This window comes from Phascolarctos cinereus, unplaced genomic scaffold (assembly GCF_003287225.1).
Source record: "Phascolarctos cinereus isolate Bilbo 61053 unplaced genomic scaffold, phaCin_HiC Scaffold_5;HRSCAF=322, whole genome shotgun sequence".
NCBI lineage: Eukaryota > Metazoa > Chordata > Mammalia > Diprotodontia > Phascolarctidae > Phascolarctos > Phascolarctos cinereus.
The window spans coordinates 297580573-297600006 of NW_027555958.1; the positions used below are offsets into that span (position 1 = coordinate 297580573).

General features: G+C 42.3%; 1 protein-coding gene across 1 annotated transcript; it reads left to right on the forward strand.

The window, feature by feature from the left end:
• The first annotated feature begins 15054 nt into the window (after window positions 1–15054).
• On the forward strand, window positions 15055–17505 carry GIP (gastric inhibitory polypeptide). Its single transcript, XM_020997515.2, has 4 exons — window positions 15055–15140; window positions 16147–16293; window positions 17247–17336; window positions 17418–17505. Exons 1-4 carry the CDS (start codon window positions 15055–15057, stop codon window positions 17503–17505), a joined length of 411 nt encoding a protein of 136 aa, XP_020853174.1.
• The last annotated feature ends 1929 nt before the right edge of the window (window positions 17506–19434 follow it).

The window sequence follows — 19434 nt, forward strand, 5'->3', positions numbered from 1 at the left end:
TCCCTCTACCTTTATTTATATTTAAAGTTTTTATCAATGCCTTTGGTTTTTCTATCATTTTTCTACCATCTCCCCATTTGCTCTCATCCTTCCCTGCCCCATGAAGTCTCCCTGGTAACAAATAGCATTTTCAGTCATTTTTCAGTTATGTCTGATTCTCCATGACCTTATTTTGGGTTTTCTTGTTAGAGATACTAGAGTGATTTGCTGTTTCCTTCTTCAGCTCATTTGACAGATGAGGAAACTGAGGAAAACAGGGTTAGCTCTGTGCCCAGGATCACATGGCTAGTAAGTATGTGAGGCCAGATTTGAACTCAGGAAGATTAGTCTTCTGGAAAAAAAAAAAGATTAGTCTTCCTCACTCCAGGACTTTAACTCTATCTACCACAACACCTAGCTGCCCTGTCAAATAGCATTAAATAACATTAACTGGCTCAATGTCTATGATGAACAGCAGATACAATATTCTGAGTTGCAAGAGGAAGAAAGTGTGGTTCATCTGAGATTCTACTCTGAGTAGACTGTCTTTAAAAGTTGCTACCACCCCACATGGTACATTTTCACAAGAACATCTTCAAACTTAGCTACTTTGGTTTTCCAGCCAAAAGGATGATGAGACTGATCACATCTTGAGTCATATCTGAAGCCTTGCCAGCTTGGAAGGACCTACCAAATCTTTGGCTCCACTAATAGAATCTTCAAGCTCCAAGGGTCCCTTCCATACCACCATGAGGCAACAGAGCTGGAGGTTACCAAAGATAAACCTCAATTTCTCCTGTTACTGTGAGCTGTAATTGCAATGAGGCAAAACAGCAGGGCATACGCACAGGTGCAGCCTCCAGATATCTTCTGCCAATAGTTCTCCTTCTGGAAATGCAGCCAACTCTCTATTACCCACGTGCAGCTTATCCACTCAGTAGATCATTCAAAAGGAGTTTTCAAAGCCTACAGCTGACTTCTCACTTGCCAAACTCACTCTTAAGCCACCTGCCCTGGCTGTCAGTACAGCCAGAGGAGGGCTCATAGGATGCAAGCTGACTTGAATCACAGCCAGAGCCCAACAGAAAATAGACAAACTGCTGAACACACAATCAAACAATGCATTCCAAGGCCACTGCAGTGCTCCGGAGCTATCTGCTGTTGGGGGCATCCTCTAGCAGCAGTTTGGGTCTCCACATCTCCTCTTCATTAGTGACCAGAGCACGAGATGGCCACTTCCCTCCCCCAGCCCCCATCAATCACCCAAGCTGTTTGACTCCTGCTGATTAGCCAAGAGATTGGAATGATTTTTGTAACAATAGCTGAGATTTGGTGAAGTCCGGGAGCTTGGGACAGACACAGGCAAACACCATGGAGCTAACCAAGCTGTTGTTCAAGAATGGTCATCCTTTGACCAATTTTGATAGATCTGGCTCTTCTCAGCAATGCAATGATCTAAGACAATTCCAAAAGACTAAAGATGGAAAATGCTATCCACATCCAGAGAAGGAACTATGGACCCTGAATGCAGATTGAAGCATACTATTTTCTTTCTTTTTTTTCTTTCTTTCTTCTGGTTTTTCCCTTTGGTTCTGATTCTTCTTTGCAATATGACTAATATGGAAATATATTTAATATGATTGTATATGTATAGTCTATATCAGATCACATGCCATCTTGTGGAGGGTGGAAGGGAGGGAGGGGGGGAAATTTAGAACTCAAACTTATAAAAGTGAATGTTGAAAACTAAAAATTAATTTTTTTAAAAAAGGGAAAGGACCCACATGTACAAAAATATTTACAGCAGCTCTTTTTGTGGTGGCCAAAAATTGGAAATTGAGAAGATGCTCAGCAATTGGGAAGTGGCTGAATGAGTTGTGGTATATAAATGTAATAAGATATCATTGTTCCATAAGAAATGATGAGCAGGCAGATTTCAAAAAAACCTGGAAAGACTTACATGAACTGATGCTGAGTGAAGTGAACAGAACCAGGAGAACATTGTACATAGTAACAGCAATATTGTGAGATGACCAGCTTTGATAGACTTCACTCTTCGCAGCAATGCAATGATCTAAGACAACTCCAAAAGACTCATGATGAAAAATGTTATCTACATTCATAGAAAGAACTATAGTCTGAATACAGCTTGAAGTATACTATTTTCTCTTTTTTTGTTTGTTTTTCTTGTGGTTTTCCCCTTTTGTTCTGATTCTTCTTTCACAATATAACTAATGTGGAAATATGTTTAATATGATTGTACATGTGTAGCCTATATCAGATTTCATGCCATCTTGGGAAGGGGGCAGGGGAGGGGGAAAATTTTAGAAATAAAAATCTCATAAAAGTGAATGCTGAAGACTAAAAATTAATTAATTTTTTTTAAAGGATGGGGAAGTTCTGATGCCAGGAACCAGCTCCTTCTTACATTCTTGATTTGACTCCTGAATTAAAAAATCTTCACCTATCCCATGAATACATATAACTTCTGTTAATCATCTGTTCCCTTTCCGCAGCTCTTACCTATTTCTGATCCAGTAATCTACACCCCTGACCTGGCTTCGATTTCCTCCCTTTTCAATCTTGACCTAATAGACAACCAATTCAAGTTGACTTTGTCCTCTACTTGGGAATCGCTTCCCACTTTGTCCTATCAATATTCACACATTGCCAAATGGGAACCCTAGATTATGTCTACCATGTACCTTTGTGGCTACTATCCTGCACACAATTGTGTTAACTGGCTCCACTAAAATTTTTATTATCTAACCTCAGTTGGCATCATGGCCTAGTGACTAGAGAATATCTGAGAATAAGGAAGACCTGGGTTCAAGTCCTGCCTCTTATAAATACTGGTGGTATAACCCTGGGCAAGTCACTTGAATTCATAGTGTTTCAAGCAACCATCTAAGATGCAGAGCACATTGGTGGGAACTCCTCAACAGGAGTTCCCTATACCAGTGAAATCACAGGTCCAGTTCAAAAAAACCATCTCAAGTGGGCTCTCACTGCCACAAGTCAATCCTTTTTCTCTTTCCAGTTTTATTCTGTCACATTCTCCCCAGTAGTCATTCCAAACCTTCTCTCATCTCCTCAAGTCTCCCACATACCCATCTCAAGAGAGAATTTTGCCTGCATAATTCACAGACAACAATAGAGGCCATTCACTATGAGGCTCTTCTCCCTTTCTGTTTCAAAATCCTTTAAACATCATCCCTTAGTCTCTTCAATATCTGATGAAAAGGTTATCCTTATTCTCATCTAAGCAGACCCTTCTACTGGTGCCCTTAATGCTATTCTCTCCTGTGTCTCCTGACAATTGTCCATATGATCATCCCCTCTCTTTCCATTTCTCAATCTCTTTATAACTACTGGCCCCTTTCCTACTGCCTATAAACATGCCCATGGCTCTGTCTTCTTCAAAGAACCCTCATTTGAGTCTGCTATCCCTTCAAGTTATCTTTCTCTCTCCTCCCTTCCAAAGCCAAAAGGTTTAGGGACTAGATATATTATTTCATTGGGATAGGAAATTCCTGAAAGAGATACAGGGATGTACTGGGGCCAGCTCAAACCAGCTCAAAAAAAATTGTTAAATTCTCAGTATAAGCATTTATACCTCAGAAAGATGCTACAAATCAGAGTTCGATTTATTGTTTTGCTGATTTCTAGGTTTAAGAAGATGATGAAGAAAGTGTTAACAATACCAATTAAATTTAAAAGTGTATTGAGAATATATCCTGCTCTCCCCCTCCTTCCCCTGGAAGAGCCAGCTGTTAAACATTTGCCAGCATACCACTGGTGAAGAAACTCCCTCTACCAGTAAAGATCAGAACCTTCTCAAAAACTTAGTCTTCAAGAGTTGCCTCAGGAAAGACAGGTTAAGTGACTTGCCTGGGGTCCCCCAGCCAGCATGTATCAGAGATGGGACTTGAATTCAGGTCTTCCTGACTCCAAAGTCAGTTTCTATCTACTACTCTGCCAGCTCACACAACCAAAAAAGCTTTCTACACTGGTTCCCTCCACTGCCTCTCCTTTTGCTTATTTCTCATCTTCTTGTAATCTGTCTTCAGTCATCTTCACTCAGTGAAATAGCTCTTTTCAAAGTCACTAGTGGCCTCCTAATTGCCAGATCTAATGACCTTTTCTCAGTACTCATCCTTCTTGACCTCTCTTTAATGTCATTGTTGTCCCTTCCCTCTTTCTTCATGGATAATCTCCATTCTCTGGGTTACAGTGGCACTGTTCTTGCCTGTTTGTTTTTTTTTTCCCTGCCTGTCTGGCTATTCTTTCTCAGTCTCCTTTTATGAATCATCATTCATGTTCCACTTCCAACCTTTGATGTCCCCCAAAGCTTTGTCCAAGCCACCCTTTTTTCCCTCTCCACACTTTCCATGATCTCATCAATTCCCATTCATTCTATAATCATCTCCATACAGATGACTCCCACATCTATTTATTCAGACCTGGTGTTTCTCTTGAGGGCTCCAGCCCCACATCACCAGTTGCTTATTGAACATTTACAACCAAATGTATTATCTCAAACTCAACGCATCTAAAACAGACTGATTATCTTCTCCCCCAAATCTTTCTCTAGTTCTGTAAGGAGCAGCACCGTCCTTTCAGTTATCCAGGTTCACAAGCTTAATTTCATCCTCATCTCCTCCTTTTTCCTCACCCTCTCCCATATCCAATCACTTGTTGGCTTGACCTCTACAACATCTCTTGTATTTATCCCCTTCTCATCACTCACACCAAAATCACCCTAGTTTAGGCCTTAATCCTCTTATTACTTGGACTATTATAATGGCCTGGCTTCCCCAAGTCTAGCCTCTCCTCTATCCAAATCACCCTCCATACAGCTGCCAAATTGATATTCCCAAAGCACAGGTCCGACCACATCCCTCCCCTTCTCTAAAAGCACCAGTGGTACCTATTGCCTCCAGGATCTAATACAAACCTTTCTGCCATTATAAGTACTTCATAATCTGGCTCCAACCAGCCTTTCTTGACTTAATACTCATTACCCACCCTCTCTGCTCCAGTCAAACCAACCTGTTTGCAGTCCCTCAAACAAACCATCCTATCTTTGATCTTCACATCTCAGTGCCCTTGTATAGGCTGTCCTCCATGTCTGAAATACACCTCACCTCCACCTCTTAGAAGCTCAGCACTGGCACCTCCTCCATGGGACCTTTCCAGATTTCCTCCCAAAAGCTAGTGTCCCCTCTCACCAAAATTACTTCATTTGTTTTCCACAAAAATTTTATTTACTTATACATAAGGTCTGTTTCATTTTTTTTCTTTGTTTCACTATAGCCTAGTAGCACAATGCCTGGCAAATATTAGAGGATTAAAAATAGCTAGCATTTATATAGCACTTAAAGATTTGCAAAGTGCTTTACAAATTTCTATTTTATTTTATTTTCATTTTATCTTCACAACAACCCTGAGAAATAAGTGCTATTATTATCCCCATTTTACAGTTGAGGAAACTCAACTCTAGGCAGATAAAGGTTAAGTGACTTGTCCAGGGTCACACAGCTAGTAAGTGTTGAAAGCAGAATTTGAACTTCGGGTTTCCTGATTCCAGGTCAAGACTGCTAGCCACTTCACCACCCAGCTGCTTCCCCATTGGTTGGGTTAGTTGGTTGATCAGACTAGCTAGCAGCCCATCAGAATACAGTTCAAGCCCCAGAGAATCACCCAAGATGAGAATTCATTCCAATTCTACTCACCTTCCGGGGGGATTTGAAGGACACTGCCTTCTTGTGTTCTCTGGTCTTCAGTGTCTAAAACCATCCCAAACCCCTCCCTGGCAGCAAGAAAAGTAAAAAACTAAATGGTTTCCAAGGAGGCTCCTCAGAAGACAGCCAGAGTTCATGCTGATAGCAGATGCTGATGCTTAGTTGATGATGGTGTAAACAAAGATAATATCATTCTAAGTAATTAATGAGTCCTTGAGAATGAAGGTCATGGGTTCCTGGGTTTCCTGAAGTCACAGCAACCCCTTCCTCTTCTCCCCCCCCCAAAAAAAGGGCAAAGGGTATTTATGGAACCTGGAAGATGTTGCATCCAGCATGGCCCTGCCATGGAAAGGGACAGATGGAAGATTTCCCAGAACTAGGCTGGTGTCCTGGGAGACCGGAATACTCAGGAATGTGCCTTTCTCTGTGGGAGGTCTCAATCTCTTGGAACCTCCTATTCTAAACCTGTCAGGAAAGTGAATTCCCTTCTTCCCAGAGGAATACCTCAGGAAGTGGGATTCACCCACCCTTAGTCGGCCCTCTCTCTACTCCTCCTGGGTTAGGATTGGTCCTCAGTATAGGATCACTTTGGCTATGAAATAAGATAGGTTAGAGCTGAAGAGAAACTTCCAAACTGAGCCCCTGTAAAAAAAATTCAGTCCCACTTGAGGCAGGCACTGTGCTAAGCCCTAGGGATACAAAGACAAAAATGAAATGCCCCTGCCCTCAAGGAGGTTATATTCTTTTATAAGTACATGTGCAATCTACAAGAACTAATTTCAGAGCAAAGAATATTAGCAACTATGGGGATCGGGATAGATTTCCTATAGGAGATGACACTTTAGTTGAACCTTGAAGGATGCCAGGAATTCTAAAAAGCAGAGCTGAGGAGGGAATGCATTCCACATGTCATTCTCTGTACCCAGAGATAGGAGATGTAATGCTGTGGCTAAGGGACAGGAAGAAGTTCAGTAGGACTGCAACAGAGTGTGTGAACTGAAAAACAACAAACCTGAAATGTTAGGTTGGTATCAGACTGTGAAGGGCTTTAAATAGCAAACAAAGGAATTTGGTTTTGTTCTTTGGGTTTTTTTATCCTCAAAGTAATAGGGAGGTGCTACAGCTTCTTGACAGGCAGCTAGGTGGTGCAGTGGATAAAGTGCCAGGTCTGGAATGAGGAAAGCACCTCTTCTTGAATTGAAATCTGACCTCACATACTTACTAACTGTGTGATCCTGGGCAAGTCACTTATCTCAGTTTCCTCATCTGTCAAATGAGTTGGAGGAGGAAATGGCAAACCACTCCAGCATCTTTGCCAAGGAAAACAGGTCACAAAGAGTTGTCCAGGATAGAAATGACTGAACAACAACAACAAAGCAGCTTTTTGGGCAAGGTAGTGATTTAATCAGACCTGTGCTTTAGAAGTAACAATTTGGGAGCCCTGAGCTCGGGAGGAAAGATTCCCTGATGAGATGCAAACTCCTTGAAGGCAGGAGTTATTTCATTTTTGTCTTTTTAGTCTCAGCTCCTAGTACAGTTCCAGACAAACATCAGGCATTTAATAATACTTACTGATTGATTGGTTGATTGATTAAATTGGAGAGAGAGGATATTTATCTAGGTCAATTAGGAAGACATTATAATAGACCAGGAACTATGGAGCTTGGGGTATAAAAAAGAGAAGGGGGTGGATGCCAGTGATGATTTGGAGGCAGAACCAATAAAACTTGGCAACTGATTAGAAATGGGAGGAAGGGATTAGGAAGAAGGAAGCACTGAAGATGACTTCAAGTTTGGGAACCTGGATGACTAGAAGCATAGTGGTACCCCCAGGAAGCTAGGGGGGAAAGGTTTTGGAGAAAAGATGACAGCGGGAGGTTGGGGAAGCTCATATCTTGAAAAATCTTTTTTTTTAAGGACATCTTCATATGGGACACTATCAGGTTTTTTTTTTGTTTTTTGTTTGTTTTGTGTGTGTTTTCATTTGTTTGTTTGTTTGTTTTTGAAGGGACAGTTAGGAGGAGGAGGAAGGGTTGATGAGGTCCTTTCTAAAGCCAGGATTCACATCCTGAGCCCTGAGCCAGGAAGGAGCCTGCCCTCCATCCCACTTAGTCTAGTCTTTGCTCTGCTTTTCTAGGAAGGAATGACTGAGATCAAATTAGGTTGCCTAGGTCTCACTGGGAAGAGAAAGCAGAAAATAGGCAATTGTCAAGAGTAAGATATCTGTGAGGGCCATCAGGCATGTGTATTCCCATTCACTAGTTTCTGGCCCCAGAATTCAAAGACAGGCTGGGAACAGGGTGCCTGGGTTCCAACTAGATGCTCTGTCCATGCTGGACCTTTAAAGAAGTCATTCCTCCAACCTTGAATGACCTCCCCTTTCTTCTCTTACTAACCTTGTCTTCTCTCCCCTACTTTCCAAATTCTGCTTCACATTCCCCTCCTCCAGGAAGCCTTCTGTGACTTCCCCAACACAACCCTCCTTCCCCTCCTGCATTGCCAGCTTCAATGTCTAGAACTCTAATTGGAGAGTCTGGCCTTGTCTGTCTCTCCTGGCTTTTCCTTCAGACCAGGAATTCCCAGCAGGGCAGGGGCACTGTCTCCTTCTTATTCTTGCTATTCCCAAGAACCCAGGAAAGAGGTTTGCCTACACGAGCCACCTTCCATCCAGGGTGTTGACAGACAGGCTGACTCAGCTGCAAATTGGATACGGTTTACTACTTTCGCAGAGATTCTGGTGCTCCTCCAGTTGCTGGTAGGCCTATAGGGGTGATTCTGCCTACGTCCACTCCACTTTGCTGCCTGGCATTAGCCTGGCGGGGCCTGAGAAGACAATCCATTCCAGGTACCCTGGATCCAGGATTCAGAGCAGAGGTGGGACCTTCCCCCTGCTGCTCCAAGTGAGCTAGAGACCTGCCAAGACCTGAACAAGAGCCCTCCGGGTTAGCTCTCCACCCCATCCCCCTCTTCTGCCTGGCCCCTCCCCCCAGCCTAGGCTACATTCTTTCCTTGTCTGGAGGAAGCAAGGCTGGGAGGCCTTGAGATCAAAGGGAAACTGGATCCTGAGGCTGCTGGGAGGTCACCTAGGAAGAGGCCAGGCCTAGATACCACCCTAAGGTGGTGGGGGTGGAGATGAGGATCAGAGTTTATTTTTAAAGCTTCCTCATCCCTGACAGCCTGGTGTATAGTCCAGACTAGAAGGCAGTGCTAAACGACACCTCCAATCTTTCCCCTACTTGCCATTTGGAATATGGTTAGGTAGGGCTTTACAGGGTGGGGTTCTGCATGTCTTGGGATACAGGACTGCACTTAATGGAATTCTTCATTTTCTGGGCCGGAAGGCCTGGGGTACAGGACCTCTCTGCTTTGACTCTTAATCCCCTTCTAAGTCCATTGGCTTTATTAACTAATAGTGCCCAGCACCACAGTACCCGAGTTTTGGGTTATCTCTGAAACAGCATTTGATCTCTAGAAGCTGATTGCAGGAGCTTGGTAAGAGAGTTTGCCAAGGAGTGAAAGATTATCTAGGCTCTGGGAAACCAGGGGTTTCTAGGAGGCAGAGGTAAAGTCAAATTCTCTCTGCTAACTCCCATCCCACACGTACATTTAAACTAACGCAGGCACTTTTTCTTGGTTGGAGAGGTTATCTCAAGGGCTGCCTAATAGGTAGTTAATAGAGGAAGCACTCCGGCACACTGAGCTTAACTAGTTGTCCTGCAATTCACTGGGGAGAAAGGGAAGCTGAGGAACCTTTCAATAAGCCTGGCATCTTTACCTCTGGGACCGTACAGCTCCATGCAAAGGGAGCTTGGTACTGGGTGCTTAGAATGTCCAGGGAGAATCTGGAAGGAGAAAATACAGTCCCTGCTCTCAGCAAGCTCTCAGTCTGGTGGGAAAACAAGGACTCATTTGACCTGGCTCAAAGAGAAGGGGTAGTTCTTAGGAATGATCACAAATAGAAAGGCTCATGCCCTCCTCTAGCCTAGTTTCTCAAGTGCATGTGCCCCATTGCCCCTTCCATCCTGTCCACGGAAGAAAAGCGTATATAATCGATTAGCTCCAACTTCACTCACCCTACTCTCACTCTACCTCATTCTACTGCCACCACGAGACACCCCACGCCTACCTCACCCCATCCCCAGGTCTTTGCCCAACGTCCTCCCCTTAGTTCTTAAACGCTTCCATTCGCCACCAAGGTGGAAGGAACACTATCTTCAAACACAGGCCAATGGGCAGAGTGTCATTAGTTCATGTATGCATTCAAAATTTGTGACCTAGGACCCTAGCTCTGTTTCTGTAGACTGAGTACGACCTCGTGACATCTCTTAAAATTGCTTTATTTGGATCCTGCTGACACCAAGAGTCTTCCCTGGAAACATCACAATGTCGTTTGAACTAAGTACTCTACAGAAAAATATTTTTTTCAAAGGCTGTTAGCTCCCATGCAAGCGTTCAAGCTAACAATATGTACAGGAAACAAAGATGGGCTATTTATCAGACAGAAAATGTAAAACACAAAGACTCCTACCCAAGCCCCAAAACAGACAAAACAATGCTTTTCCCTCAGCTAGTGAACTCTACCTCCTTCAGGTAACTCCATACTTATAATGTTCTCCTGTGGTTGAAAATCCCCTAAAGAAAAGGAGAAAGTATTTATAGTAAACAAGTCGATTTAACTCCCTCTGGTGAGCCTTCCTCCCCTTCATCTCTTTCATAGACCTCTGTACTTATAGCTCGACCCTATGGTTTAAGGCTCTTTTGAAAGAGCCTTTTGAAAGGGAAAGGGCTGAGTTTGCTTAGACAGGCAGCCCTCTTCCTCAGACCAGCCCAGTTCATTCATTGGTAGTGGTTTAGACTTGATTCTCTATATTGTGGTTCTCTCTGTTGCTACTCTTCAGGAGCCCAGTCTTCTAATTAGTTTTAGAATTCTTCCTCTTCTTTCCTGGAGGCTTGGGTCCAGGGATTCAGTGATGTCCAGGAACTCTTCCTCTCTCCAGGAATCTCGGTCCAGGAGTACTCCATGCTACATACACTACTGCCTCCTGCTATTGCCATTTCTTGGACTATTTAGTTTTCTCTTCTGGGGATGTGATGTTGCCTCTCCAAGAACTTGCAGGTCTCTGCAACTGCTTCTATATTGCTTCTGTCTTTGGGTTGAGAGGTTTCTTAGGGAGGGCTACTTGAATAAACAGGCTTCCACCCCAAGGGACTCAAGTTGTAAACTCTCTCATATCTATGTTTCTCAGCTAGTCTGTCCAACTCATGATCTATAACTTAATTCCACCTCAACCACATATCCTGACACTCATACCCTTAATCTCACCATCACCCACAAATGATCTGCCTCTATGATCCCGAACTCTAAAATTCCTCTCTCTGATCACAACCTCCATCTTTCCCTCTGTCTCATCCCTTCTGGTCGATTGATTGGTTGCTGCCCTTTTCATCCTTGAAGAAGACCAAAATGACGTTACTATGTCAGGGTCAAGGTACACTGTGGCTGACCAGACCAATACAAGTTTGAAAGGCTCTACCACAGGTCAGGCACAAATAGTCCACATGAACATTTGGAATGAAGCTGTCTCTAAATTTGCATATTCTCATGTTTCATTAGAGCTACCGTACTTCTGCTTTGCTCATAGAACAGAGTGCTTTCTTTGATATGGGCGTGCCATGCTGGGTGGTCCTTTGCCAGTGTCTCCCAAGTCATGCAATCAATTCCAAAGTTCTTCAGAGACCTTGAGAGTGTCCTTGTATTGCTTCTTTTGACCTCCATGTGAATACCTATCGTGTGTGAGTTCTCCGTATGTTTGCCATCGGTTCTTAAACTCATTTTGTATCCTACATATGATTTCTAGTCACTCTCCCCTTCCTGCTTTCCTAATAATTTATCCCTACACCAGCCCCACTTTTCTTTCTGTGTTGTTTTGACCCTACAGTCAATCACTTCAACTATACATTGTCCTCTTTGGTTAGACATGAAAGACACTAAGGTCATCCACTGGTCATCCTGGGCCAGTCATCCTGATTTTTGTCTTGCCACTGGACATGGATGACTCCGGAAGAGAGAGTAAGGCTGACAACTTTGTGCTTAACTTTGTCACTTAAACCCAATTCACACACTGGTCAAGACATCACTCTGTGATGTCATTTGTCCTCCTGAAAATTAAGGATAAACAAAAACAACAACAACATTGTCCTCTCTCCTTGAAACTCTTTTCATATTGCTCTCTGTGACTCATGCCTTGCCAAACCCTGACTGGGGGTCACTCTCAGCATCTGCTTACTCTGCCTCTACATACAATCTGCTGAATGATACTGGAGGAAATCATATAACTCTGATTACTGAGTCCCCCATAAATGTACATTATCTAATCCCAACTAGACAATAATTACTGTTGCCCCTAAGAGAACCCTCATTCTTCCCTGAATGACTTTTTTTCTTCCACTCTCTACAATGACTTTTCCAAATCTTCTAGTCTCTTCTGAAGCCTCAATTCCCCCCTCCCTCTTAAAAAGAAGAACCTCATCTCCTACTTCACCTAGTAAGTGGAGGCCATCTGTCATAAACATAACTTCTTTCCCTATCTCATACTTCAAAACCTCTCTACATTCTTTACTCCTTTCTTCTAGTTTCTGACCATGAGATGGCTTTTTTTTCCCTCACCAAAAGCAAAAGAGGTCTCTAGGACAGTAATAACATTTCATAGAGGCAGATATCTTCAAATGCATTAATTCAACCATTCAACAAGCATTTATTTAATACCTACTACTGTACTAAGCACCTTATTAGGTGCTGGGCATACAAAGGCACAAAGAAAACACCCCTTGATCTCAAGGAGCTTAAATTCTAGTAGGGGAAATGATATCCGCAAAAAATGAAGTGAAAAATATATTCAAGGTAGCCAGAAAGTAATTCCCAGAGGGGGAACACTAGCATCTAGGGAGATCAGAAAAGGCTCCATTAAGGAAGACCTAAGCTGTGCTTTTAACTTAACCAGCATTTATTAAGTACCTACTAAATGCAAGGCACTCTGCTAGGCACTGGGAATACAAATACCAAAAAAAATTATAATAATTCCTGCTCTCAAGGGGCTTATAATTTTAAGAGATATAATATAGGCAATTAAATAATAATAAAAATTATAATAGTAATAATAATAGCTAACATTTACTATGTGCCAGGTATTGTACTAATTTACAAATATTATCAAATATTATCTCATTTAATCCTCACAACCACCCTAGGAGGTAGGTGCTATTATGATCTCTATTTGCAGATGAGGAAACTGAGGCTGAGGATAAGTGGCTTGACCAGGGTCACATAGCTAGTGAGTGTCTTGAGGATGAATATGAACTCAGGTCTTCCTGACTCCAGACCAGGCATTCTATCCTCCTGGCGCCACCTAGCTGCCTAGTTTTTTTTCTTTTTTAGCTAAGCAATGGCATTAAGTAATGGCTGCCTAGTTATTAAGCACAAAGTATGTACAAAGTAATTTCAAGAGGAAGAGTGTCTAACCATCAAAGAACTTCAGGAAAGGTCTCTTGTCCAAGGAAGAAGCACCTCAACTGTGCTTTTAGAAAGCTAGGTATTCTGTGAGGTGGAGGTGAGGAAGAAGGGCATCCCAGACCTGGGAGAATTTGTTCACTCCCAGGCATGGGCTGGGAGATAGTTTGACTAACAGAAAGAGTTTGTAAAGGGGATTGATATGAAATAAAACTGGAAGGACTTGAAAGTAGAAAAATATTTTAAGAGGGGATGAAGAGAGAGCGTGTTGCAGGAAATGCATGCCCAAATGGATAGGCCAGGAAATGGTGGGACTGGGTTGGAGAACAGCTCGTACCCCAGATGGCTTAAACTATAGGGTACATAAATGATAGTAGATGGGAAATAAAATAGAAAACACAAATTGAAGCCAGATTGTGGAGGAGTTTAAATGCCAGGAAAAAAAGAAATTTTTATTTTATCCTATAGGAAACAGGGAACCATTGAATATTTTTGAGCAGGAGAGTACCTGTGCACAGTCAGACCCATGCATCAGAAATGTTATTTCAGCAGCTGTGTGAAGGATACCTTGGAGTGGGCAGAGACCGGAGGGAGTATAATCAGTTTGGGGACTAAATTTATGCTGTACCCTTTTCTCAACAAAGTAGGAACAATTTCATCTCTGACCCTCTCCCCTATTATACTCCACATCATAGGAGGAGGCCTCCCTCCTTCACCTCCCCACTTAAGGTCTTTACAACATCTCACTTTATGCTTTCATAAAGCATTTTCAAATGAGCCACTTTAGTCTGGGAAAGGTTGAGGCCTGGCCAGTCCAAGATTAACTCAAATGTTAATGACCAATTAGTATAATTCAGGTGGAAAGGGAAGGTTTACCAAGTGGTAAATGGCTTGGAGGTAGTGTAAACACTGGGCTTGACTTCTAGAGATAAGAGGCTTTTAATCTAATCAGTTCCTTTATATTTAGGGAATATAAAGGGGTTGGAGTTCAGTAGCCACCAACCGATTTCCCAGAAGCAGACTCTGGAAAAACCTGCAGGTAAGAAGAATACTTTTCTTCTTGCTCAGTCCTTTCAGTGGTATCCAAGTCTTTGTGACTCCTTTTGGGCTTGTTTGTTTGTTATTTTGGCAACAATAATTGAGTGGTTTGTCATTTCCTTCTCCAGTTCATTTTATTGATGAGGAAACTGAGGCAAACAGGGTTAAGTGACTTGCCCAGGGTCACACAGCTAGTAAGTGTTTGAGGCTGGATTGCAATTCTGGTCTTCTTGACTCTATGTCTGATGCTCTATCCACTGTGCCACCTAGCTGCCTATGGCAAGACAAAAGAGAAGGCTAGGAAATGGATAAGATAGAACCTAGTCACTAGGGGATGTCTAGAATCCTAAAATCATCTCTACTTCCCCCTCTAGGTAGGAAATAAGACTGTGTCTCTTAGCACTAATAGTCGTTGGGGCAGAGGGTAATCTTGATTTGGGGTCTCTGGGTCCTTTGACATCTGGCCTCTGACATTGGCTGTGAGACCCTAAGCAAGTCACTTAAACTCTCGGCGACCCAGACAAGTCTCTAAGACTAAAATTAACAGAACAGTTGCTGATATGCATTGGTGGTTTTTTCACCTACACCTATAGCTCCCTACAACTATGAAATCACAGATCCAAACAGAAAATCCCCGAAACTCCCAGCTTAGCCCAGGCTCTGTTGCCCTTCCTACCCTAACCCCTCTGTAAGGCCATAGCTGCTACTCTGGCCCCATTCTCATCTCTGCTCAACTCACCTAATTCAGAGCCCTTCTTTCTTGTCTCAGGAAACAGGGCTGGGAAGATGGTGAAAGTCAAACTTTTCTCTTTGATGCTGTTGCCTCTATTCTTGGCAGTGGTGAACAGTGCCATGGAGGAGACTCACTTCAGGTAAAGGTATATCTTGTTTGGCAGGGTAGAGAAAATGACTGGAGGAATGACTACATCTTGGGCTTCCTCACAGACACCTATCTGGCTTAGAGAGTAGGGCTTAGTGACCATAGACAAGAGAAGCCCAAGGAAGTAGCCTAGCAAAGGTCTCTAAAGGATGGTCATTGAACTATTCTGCTTCCTCAGAGGATGAAGCCAGGGTGAGTGGGGGTTAGGCTGCAAGTAGAGAGATTGAGTATAGACATTTGCAAAACTTGAATATCCTTTCTTGGAGAACTTTAGCTAGCATCTATTTTCTATTTCTTGGATGGCTTAGGGTGGTGAGTTGCCTTTCCAGAGGCAAGGAGATAAATTATAGGATTTTGGAGTGGGGGGAGAGGTCTATATGTGCTATGTCATTATGACTACATCAAGGAGCTGAGTAGGGAGAGATAATGGAAGTATGGCAGGGGTGATCTGGAAAACCCCTGACTTACTCAATTGAGGTACCTCCAGTGGAGTTGGACATATACTCTGGCTCCTTACTGAGGGACATTCTTCTTTCTGAGATTATATAGCAATGATTTAGGGGAAGATAGGAGCCTATATGGCAGGCCCCTCTTACTTCTAATTTCTCCTGCCTATATCTCAGCTCCCACTGGAACCAAAGCCACATATTGAGAGAAGTCCCTGGGTTGAGAATGAAGCTCCATCTATATCACTATATCTCTGACAGGGTATCTGAGCCATGAAAATACATATCCAGTAAAAATGAGTTCAGTTTGTTTTCAATGGGTCTTCCTAAGTTGTAAATATTTTTCTCCTGATTGCTATTGACCTCACTTTGTTTCCTTTTGTACCTTCCCCTGTCCTTTCTTCTTCTCCCATCTTTTATCTCCTCTTCTTCTATCCCTTCCCTGATCTGTTCCTTCTTCTCTTCCTGTTCCTCTCTCTATTCTATTTTCCATTCTTCCTTACCTCTCTCCCCCACTGAGTGGTCTTTTTTTTTCTTCTTCTTACTCTCTAGGCCTCACCCCAAAGTTGGTGGCCCATGGGCTCGAGGACAGCGCTATGCTGAGGGGACCTTCATTAGTGACTACAGCATCACCATGGATAAAATCATGCAACAGGACTTTGTTAACTGGCTTCTGTCCCAGAAGGGGAAGAAGAACAAGTGAATTACTTCTCATCTCTTTCCCAGGGTCCTCTAAGCCCTTGCTCCTCCATCTCAGTGTTTCCCTAGGTCCCTCCTTTTTCCCTAGAATCTCCCAGTTCCTCTCTCACAGTGTTCCCCAGTTCCCTCCCTTTCTTTTTTTTAAATAGTGTTTGCTAATTTCTTTTTTCTTTCTTTTTAAAATTTTTAACATTAATTTTTTAAATTTTGAGTTCTAAATTCTCTCTTTCCCTCCGACTCCAGTTCTCTCCCTTTCCTTCCAACATCTTGCCAGCCCAGTCCCTCTCTCCTAGTATCCTCATCATTTTCCCCTGGAGTTATCTGTCTCCCTCACCTTTCAGCTTCCAACCCTGTTATCTCCACCCTTTTTCAGCCCCCTGTGTCAGGTTGAACTGGTCTTGCCCTTAGAGTTCAGAGTGTTGTTGGTGGTCCTCTAAAGACACCCTGGAGAAGAGCCTTATCCATTTCCATTTAGTTACAGTTCTGATTAAGTGAAATAGTCTAGTTTTGGGGTATACCAGTTTGATTTTTCAATATTGAATCTATGTCACCACTTTTAAAGGGAGAACATATTAGACCCTCAGGAGTTTACAGAGAAGGAAAAGGATGTTGAGGCAATACGAGTTGTAGCACTTTCAAATTTTGTAATGGCAGCAAATTTTGGGAAGAGAATAAATCAACATCTATTCTTAAGGATTCTCCTTCATCCCCTTCAAGACTGGTCTTAAACATAATTGAGGGTGTCCTCTTTGGAGGCCCTGAACATTTGTGTAATGACAACAATTGAAAAATGAATTAAGGAATTGGTTGGATGAAGAGGGATATAAGTCTGTGAGTAGGAGACAGAGGTATTAGGGACAAAAAGGCCTTGAAAGTCAATGGATTAAAGTCACCACCTCCTTCCTAAACTGCAAAACTCAGTTTCATCCACTCTCTGATCTTTATCTTGCCAGTTGGAGACATAACATCACCGAAAGAAAAGCTGACAGTACAGAACTAATGAACCAAGACAACTGGGACCTAAAGAACACAGAAAACTGGAGGTAAGGTCAATCTCTCATAGAAAAGAAAGGATAATAGATGGGAGAACACTTATCCTGACCTCTGCGTTATTTCCTTTGCAGCTCCCTATTTAAGGACTCCTTCCCATCTGAGGATCCTAAGAATAAGAGAATGAAGGAATTGGCACTGGCGTGGTTGATTTTGTCTTAAGGTGGGAGAGGAATTGGTTTCTAGGGTCTCCCTTAACTAGAAGCAGCATGGATTAGTGAATAGAGTGTTGGACTTGGCATCAGGAAGACCTGGATTCAAATTCTCACCCTCTGTGCCTCAGTTGCCTCATCTGTAAAATAAGGGGTTTGGATTCAATGACTTCTTAGGTCCCATCCAGCTCTAAATAAATGATGCTGGGATCCACTAGGGTGAAATCCTATTTCTCCTCCCTTCCTCTTTTCCTCCCAAATTGCATCAATGAGGCAAACTCAGCAGAGATTATTGCCCATATATGTGACACTTTGAAAGAATCTCCTTTAGCATTGGGTTATGTCATGGTCACTTGTTTGTCCCATCTCAATAATGCCCCACCTTCTGCCTCAATAAAAGCCAAAAAGTACTCCTGTCTTTCTATAGCCATGTCTGAGCATCTCCTGGAGACCAAGTACTTCTGGTCTGTGTTTTCTGAGGTTCCTTTCAACTGTAAATCCATGAACCTATGAGAGCCTTCTAGAGAAATGACATATAATCCCTACATCCATCTGATAGAGGAGAGGGTACAAATATGGAGATGCAGCCACTGAGACAAGTTCAAACTCATTAGCTGAACAATGTTACAGAATTGGGAGAGAATAGTGAGAACAGCTCAATAGATAAGCTGAGAGGTGAGGTAAGGATGATCTTGGTGTGGGAAGGACAGCTTGAAGGTGGGAGACAGGGTGATGTGAGCAAGAGAAGGAGACATAGGGTGCATTTGCCTTGATGTGGTAGTCATTGGTGACATTTTTCCCATTTTCTTCCAGGTTTGAATGATTCAGCCTAAACACACCTCTGGGCTTGATTCTACTGGCAGAAAAATTTCCATCTGATAATTCTGTCTATATTCTTCTTCATATGTTTCAAAGAGAGACCAATAAAGATTGCAAATGAAATGAATCTCGAGTGGTTTTGCATTGGGCTAAAAAAAATTATTCTAGTATTTATTGAGCCCCAAGCAGTAAACAAAACTGAAAGAAGAAGAGGGGATGAGAGAAACTCATAGGATTTAAGGGAATAAGGTCCTTATTCTGAGAAAGATCTCAATATAATGAAGGCAAAACTACTAAAGAACTTATAAAACAAATTCAAATTTGCAAAATTCAAGACATAATCTTAAGTTGAGTATATAAATACAGTCCCGTAGGAAGAAAGAAGAGGGGAGTGAGTAGGTTGGGGAATAAACTTGGGGGTTTCTTCATTCCTGGTCTGGATAGTATAGCAGTGCAGCACTCTCTGTCCTCTAGAAGTTAGGAGGATGAAGTGTTCCTAGCACAGAGGACAGAACACTGGATTCAGAGCCAGTAAACCTAAGTAAAAATTCCAGCTCTGACAAGTCACTTAATTTCTAGATGCCAGTTTTCTTATCTAAAAATCAGAGGATGGTCTTAAAGGTTTCTTTCAGATCTAAATTTCACAATCCTAAATCACTTGTTTTCCTCTGAGCTTTAGTTTTTTCATTAATGAAATGAAAGGATTTATACTAGATAACTTTGAGGTCCTTTTTAGCTCTAAATTCAATAAAACATTTTTATATATTGACTTCCCTTACTCCTCTTTCTTGTCCCATAGGATAACTGCGTAACTATGAGCTTTCCCTAAAGCCTGGTCATGTGCCCTTTAATTCTTTACACTTGCCCTCAATATTCAGGGTTTCAACAATGATCTCTATGTCAGTGATTCCCAAATATCTATCTCCAATGCAGTCCTGTCATCGGAGCTTCAGTCCCATATCTCTGAATGTAACAAATTTATGAAAAGCAAATATTAAAGAATACATGTGAGGTACTGCTAAGAGCAGGAAATACAGATACAAAAGCAAGACTGTTCCTGTCCTTAAGGAGATTAAATTAGAATAAGGAGGGATTGTGGAATATTGTTTTCTTACACAAT